This window comes from Gossypium hirsutum, chromosome D09 (assembly GCF_007990345.1).
Source record: "Gossypium hirsutum isolate 1008001.06 chromosome D09, Gossypium_hirsutum_v2.1, whole genome shotgun sequence".
Lineage (NCBI taxonomy): Eukaryota > Viridiplantae > Streptophyta > Magnoliopsida > Malvales > Malvaceae > Gossypium > Gossypium hirsutum.
Genome location: NC_053445.1, coordinates 2,984,381 through 2,991,962, shown reverse-complemented (window position 1 = coordinate 2,991,962; position 7,582 = coordinate 2,984,381). Strand labels below are relative to the sequence as shown.

General features: G+C 30.8%; 1 protein-coding gene across 1 annotated transcript; it reads left to right on the top strand.

The window, feature by feature from the left end:
* Positions 1-4,776: 4,776 nt before the first annotated feature.
* On the top strand, positions 4,777-6,018 carry LOC107892816 (ethylene-responsive transcription factor ERN1). Its single transcript, XM_016817860.2, has one exon. The coding sequence runs from the start codon at positions 4,826-4,828 to the stop codon at positions 5,930-5,932; it is 1,107 nt and encodes a 368-aa protein (XP_016673349.2). The 5' UTR covers positions 4,777-4,825; the 3' UTR covers positions 5,933-6,018.
* Positions 6,019-7,582: the final 1,564 nt, after the last annotated feature.

The following is a 7,582-nucleotide window of genomic DNA, read 5'->3' as shown; positions in this document are numbered from 1 at the left end:
AAGTTGTGCTTAGAAGCTGGAAGACTTCTAGTCTTCAACTTATGCATTGCCAAATCAAAACTGACCCGAGTCTAGTTTCTACGAATGTAGTGTCTTATCTTTTCAAAACTTGCACCCAAAAGAGAACTCTTATATGAAACAATCATACATTTTTCTCTCTTATGACCAAGTTGTTTCCGCTTCAAACGAATCAACTTCGACTCCTTAACAAACGATGGGCATCCTATTTCATCGGTCGCTATTGATCCTTCAAGAACATAAAGACTGCCAATATTTTTACCTTTCATCAAAACGAGAGCCCCACGGGTACTTTAATGACGTTTGACTCGATGTTAATTTTACAACCTTTCAATTTCAAAATTCCCAAGGAGATGAGATTTTTCTTTAAGTCAGGCACATGCCTAACATCTGACAGTGCCCTAATTGTCCTATCATGCATCCTGATCTAAACAGTACTAATATCAGTTACCTTACTAGGTAAACCATTCCCAATGCGCACAACTCCATCTTCAACTGAACTATATGTAGAGAACTAGTCCTTGTTAGGACACATGTGGAAAGAACACTCCGAATCCAAGATCCACTCAGATGTAAGCTTGGAGCTTTCACTTTTTGACACCAACAAGAAATCATCACCCTTGTCATTGGCCAAATTAGCATCAGCTAAATCTTTCTCGTTGCTCTCAACAGCCCTTTTATTTCGCAGTTTGTAATAATCTGCCTTGACATGACCTAACTTCTTATAATAGCGACATCTCTTGTCTCGCTTCCTTGATGCTACCAAAACTGAGGTTTGCCTATCTGACTTGCCATCTGAACCAAACTCATTGTCGAGTTTTTCTTTGCTCAACAGGTGACCCTTCACATCCTCGAATGAGAGATTATCTCTGCCATAAATCAGGGTCTCCCTGAAAGATTTGTATGAAGGGGGTAAAGTTCACAATAATAGCATAGTTTGATATTCATCATCAATCTAAACCTCAACGTTCTTTAAATCATTCAAAAGAGTAATAAATTGACTGATGTGATCTCTAAGGTACTCACCTTTGTTCATGCGGAACATGTACAATCATTGTTTCAACAGTACTAATAGGTTAGCCAGAGCTTAGTCGCGTAGAGGGTTTCTAACCTTTGCCATAAGGTGAATATCGTTTTCTCCATCAAAACCTCATGTAACACATTATTTGTTAGACATAATTGAATCGTGGATAGAGCCTTTTTATCTAAGCTATCTCATTTTGATTTATCCATGTCTGCAGGCTTCTACTCTATAAAGGCTTTCTTGAGATCGCCCTGAATCAGAATTGCCATCATCCGAACTTGCAACAGATTAAAATTTGTGATGCCATAGAACTTATTAATATCAAACCGTGTTGCTTCAATTTTTGAATAGGTTGATTGCGGAAATCGAACTAGCTCTTGATACCAATTTGTTGGGGGTAAACCTAGTTTAAGAAACAAACAAGTAAAATAACAAAAAAAATTGAAAAGATCGAACACAAATATTTTACATGGAAAATCCCCTCCGAAGAGGATAAAAAACCATGAGCAAAGATAATTTCACTAAAACGGCAAAAACGAAGAACCCTCAAAACGAAAACACAAAAATCTCTGAAACTTGTAAAAGCTAATATCTAAATGTGTAATGGGTTATCTTTCTAGGGTGAAAAGGGGTCTATTTATAGGCTAAATTTGTAAGTCAAATAATATTAAAATAACCTACACTAATTAGAGTTTAAGTGAAAAATTAAAAACAGAATTTAACTGAAAGAAAAAAATAAAAAAAATACGAGACATAACTCTACAGTTTAAGTTATTGATTCATGATTGCACATTTCTGAAGACTTTGTTTCATAACTTGTCTTTTTTCTTGGATGGAAAAGAGAGCTAATAAGACAGCTTATTCCCATGTAAGGCATCCTTATTATATGCTAACTTTACTGAATGAGATTCACCATTAGATTTTCTTTTACATATTTTTAATTTGGATGTTATTATATTGTTAACTAGTAAAATAAGAAAACTTAGAACTAAGTGTATGGGATAAACCGGATAAGTTTTTATTCTCTTTTTTTCCTTGGCTTTTATCTTGTTTTGCCTTTGATTTATATGAATGCTGTTATGAGATTTCCTTTAAAAGAAAATAAAAGTCAACATTTTAAAATAAATGCTACTTATATATTTAAAATATTATGATTTAGCCGATTGAGTCTTAGTTCAATTGACATGTATATTGTTATCAATGTAAGAGAATATAGGTTCGAGTGCGCTAAAGCGCATTATCCTCTTATTTATGGATTGGAGAGAGACTATAGATTTAAACATTAGACTCAATTATTTGAATAATATAAAATTAAAAATATTTTATAATGTTTTGTACTATCCCATCTAATATATTCATATTTTCAAAGAACAAAAAGCAAAAAGAACTGTAAGCTTAGCTTTGGATTTCATTAAAAGTATTTGCCTACAAAATTTATATTAAATTCCTAAATAAATGAAAATAAAAATTGAATATATTTGTATGAAATAGATATTCAACCTCAAATCCAAAATCCTAGAGGAAACAACTTTGTAATCATCGTTATGTTTGACCTAATATATGACAATAGCAAAAGTGTGATTGGCTTACTTGCCTTGTAGCAAGGGTTATTTATCCAAGGTAATACTCTTGGCCTTTAATGGCCCTACTCAAATGGGACACCAGATTTTTTATTTTTTAAAATTATTAATTTTTTTTATAATTATAAATATTTTCATCCGTCTTATATTAATTTTGTTCGGGCTGAAAATAAATTTAAATAAAACCCTTTTAATAATGAGGACTATAGAATTTGAAGTTAGTTCGAATACCTAAAAGAAAATTAGTATATCATAACGTGTTTAAAATAATTAAATATTTTTTTTGTATTTTTATATCATATTTAAGTTATTTATTTGTCGTGTCATTATTTGATTTCACACTATAAATAATATATAAATTCAATTACGTCACAAGTGGTGAAATGGTTGTGTAGTGTGGTACGAGAGCTTAAGTTTAATCGTTGATACATTTATTCTTTTCCCTCAATTATAAAAAAATTACAACTATCTTTTTAATGAGTGTAGTACTTGGACCCTTAGTCACCTGTTTAAGAATCGGAATATTCGTTTTAATTCGATATCTCCCTTGATATTTGGGAGGGACAAAGAATTAGGCCTACTTAAAATATTGATCGAGTTTGAGCTCTAATATTTAAGGTTCGAGACTGACCCAATTTTTCTTTTAAAATAATGTAGTATATTATTTTATTTTTATATATTATGTAATTCTTTATATCACATAGAAATTAAATTCACAACAATATATACAATACTATAATGTAAACATAAAAAAGTATATATTAAGTTGTCTATGTGATTTTACTAATATGAGTAAGCTTAAAATGGGCTTGGGTCATTTATAAAATACAAGAAGATTTTGACAAAATTTGAGACTTATGTTTCGCGATTAGTCAAATTTAAAAAATTATAAAATGTATTAATATCATATATATATATAAACTGAATTTAAATTTGATTCGATCCTTCAACACCTTGCTCTTTTATAGATAAATCAAATCACATGAAATTGAATATATAGTATTTGTTAAAGTATTTGCATTGAATACATATTACTTGTTAATTGAATTGGTATCACAAATTAATTAATAAAATAATAAATATTATTAAAAAATTATTTTTTAAATAATTTATATAAACTCATTATAAATTAAATTACTAAAAAAATACAACACCAAATAAAGAAGTCTCAACAAAGGGGTTTTTTTTAAGGAAAAAAAAATCTCAAATTAAAAATAAATATGTCCTTAGTGGAGACATACTAATAGTTTGATAACCAATAAAATGTTTTATTGCAAGTGAAAATGATGCCTTTTTTGGGCATTGTTTTAGATATCACTTTCACATTGAGTTGTTTTTAATGTGGTTTTCAAAGACAGACAAGATAAAGGGTACAAATGAGTCTTTTTCTAGACAGTGATGAATTCTATGTTTCACAGTTAAAAGCCATTACATTGTTTGATATTGAAAGGTAAATATCTAATCATATATCCAGTAATTCTTTTACTGTAAACCAATTAAATATAATTTTAGCTCAAGACGGAAGAAAAAAATCATTTGCATTTTGATTTATGGATTCGTAATTGTTTTATGAAAAAAAAATTGAATTGTAGAAAAAAAGAGGAAAGAGAGTTTTTGAAGGAAAAAAAACCCATATAGTATTGATTTTAACACTTCTGACTTAAATGAAAATTTTTTAATAATTAAATGACCCAAATAAAAACTAACCCATAATTTAATGACTAATGATGTAAATTACCCAATTCTTTACTATAAACCAACTAAATATATATAATTATCCTATAAAAAAAACCCTTAAAAGAAGATGCAAAACTGGTCTACTTGTGTTTTTTCACATTAAAAAATGAGTATATTATTGAAAACAAAGCTTAGAACAAACCAAATGGAAGCAAAGATCCTGTGTGACTTGGTCAGGGAAAAAATAGCCTCAAATGAAACAAAACACGTTAACTTATTTATTTTATTCATGATCATCAATGGAAGTGCTACAAATCATCCATTTGTGTTGGATTTATGAAGCTCAAATATTATGTATATATATGTATGTATATTATTAAGACCTTGTCAAACCTCTCCTTTCCTTTGACAGTATCTAATATTTTCATTTTGTTTTCCATATAAATACAGGGCTCAAAAAGACTCAAAGCATCAAATTCCATCCGCCATAGCTGAAACAGAAGAAAGCTTCAAAAAGATAAAAGCCATGGGTAGGAAGAGAAAGGTGGTTACAGATATGGCAACAGAAGATGAAACAATGGGTTGGGATGAAATGGTGAAACAAGCCGCCGCAGCAACCGCCGGTCTCAGCGGTATTAGGAGGGCGAGGAAGCGATTCGTTGGTGTAAGGCAAAGGCCATCGGGTCGATGGGTGGCGGAGATTAAGGACACGATACAGAAAATAAGGGTTTGGTTGGGCACTTTTGATACGGCTGAAGAAGCCGCGAGGGCTTACGATGAAGCCGCGTGCTTGCTTCGTGGTGCTAATACGAGAACAAATTTCTGGCCTTGTTCTTCATCATCAATGAATTCAACTCCAGCTCTTTCTTCAAAGATCAGTAATCGTCTTCTTCAAAGGATTCAAGCTAAGAATAATTCGTGTTTTCCATTGCCAACTCCTTCACCACCGCCTGTTAGTGTCTCTGTCAACGCCTGTGTTAGCCAGCAGCCATTGTTGCAGGAGGTCGAGGATGATAATAACCATGGTTTCCTTGATGTCCTTGAGGATTTTTCGATGTCGAATGATGAACTTTTCAATGCAACGAGTGTGGAATCGTGTTTGACTGATAACGAAGACTGTTCCACGAGAGAATTGGATTGGAGTTCCCCCTCTAATGATGATGATTTGGGGGATGAAGGGACATTGGATTTCCAGTTCGTGGATGAGATTGGATTTGGGCCATCTTATTCCTGTTCACCATTTCAGTTGGCTGAAGAGCTTGAAGCACCACCAATGGCGGCCGAGATTCTAGCAGATGAACACTCGATGATATCATATGAAAGAAAATTCTCAGCTTCACTCTATGCATTCAATGGGATCCCAGAGCTTTTGAAGCGAAAGCTTGGTTCAGAAGCTGCCATGGCGGAACGAAGATCAGAACAGTTGTCAGCACTTCGAAATGCATGCAAAAATAACAACAAAAGGGAGAAGCAAGATGATTTGGGACCAAAACAAGAGGAAAGCCCACAAAGTTCATTTTATTCATCGAGTTCAATGGATATGGTGGAGCCATCTTCAAGTGGGAATCATGATGGTGAATCACTTTGGAGCTCACTTGATCTTCCACCCATTATCGCTTTGTTAACCAGCTGATATGGGATTTTCATTTCATAACTTGTAGTATTCATTAATCTATATTCCATCAAATGCTGATCTTTATATGTTTACATTTTCTATTATAGAACAAACACATGTATGAGAAATCTTTGCAATTTAAGAGTTTTGGAGTTTAAAGAAAAGGAAATTTTCCCACTCCCATAAGATCACCTAATGGTATTCATTAATCTATATTCCATCACATTTTGATTTAATTCATTTTGCTAATACACCCTTTCAATGGTGCTTCTAAAAATTTGAGCCTCATATCAAGATATAAATGTCATAAATTTTTATGTAAAAAAAATGCATAAAATTTTAAGATTAAATAAAACTAATTTAAAAGTACTGAAAATTTCTATGATTAATATTGAAGTATTGAAAGTTGAAAAAAATTAAATTATTTTTAAAATATTGAAACTTTATAAAGATTATATTTAAATATTTAAATTTGGTATATAATATTTTCATATTTGTATTTAATGTTTAATATTTTACGTTAAAATTAATGTTAAAAGCCAAATTTTATTTAAATTTGTTTTGATGAATAAAACAAATATATAACTTAAAATATATTTTACTGAATATTGCAATTTAAACTTATACATTTAAGTATGTTTTCATTTTAAAATTTTAAATATGGCTGCATTTTTAATTATATACTTAAATATTTAATAAAAATATAATATATTTAAATATTTTACTATATTATCTGGAATTTCACGAGCAGCAGACACAAATATGTTTAGTTTTTGAGATAATTATATAAATAGCTCTTGAAATTAATCAAATTTGTTAATATGGTTCTTCTACTTTAGAAATTTTCAATATGGTATCTAGACTATCAAGACAGTGTTAAAATGTTAGTAGTTTTGACCAATCAAGTATTGAAGTCATGACCCATGCATTATGATATGTGATTAAGGTGCATACATGAGTAATTTGGGCTTAATTTAATCAATTAAGAGTGACTCAATTTTTAGAGTTTTTAGAAGGCTCATCTATTTGAAACATGTTGACACTATAAACACTCTAGTAACTTATAGTTTACTAAATTAATTTGAATTTTAAGAGATAAAGATTAATAAAATTTAAGTTTCTTAAAACCCTACGTTGTAGATAGATTTGAATCTTAATCATTAATGTAATTCAATTTGTATTGTTGATGTAAAAAGGATTCAACTAAAAATGTAAGGGATTAATTGAATAATCAATTACATTAAGAGTGAATTTCCTACCTTAGTCCACATAGTTTGCTCGGTTAAAATCAAAGCCTATGATAGTTGGTACTGGAGCTCATAATTTGGGCAAAGGTGCTAACTTTGAGATGGTGTCACTAGTATAATGCCATATACAAAAGAACCTAGAGATTTGTGAGGGAGCAAAGAAAGTTAGTAGCTCGAAGGATATTTTGTCAACAATGAAAGAAAAAGTGGCTAAACTCGTGGTTTTCATGGGAGACATGCAAGAAAACTTTAAGATTATTTAAGACACATCGAAGAGGTGGACCTTACAAGAAATGGGCTCAAAGGTGAAATGCAGGGTGCTCTCAACACAGTAATAAATAATCTACATATAAGAATGATGCTCTTGAAGCCATGATTGATGATTTGATTGAATATATGAATGAGCTCAATAGGGAGATTG

Coding starts and splice junctions, on each gene's coding strand:
- LOC107892816 (XM_016817860.2), top strand. CDS start 4,826: ATGGGTAGGAAGAGAAAGGTGGTTACAGATATGGCAACAGAAGATGAA.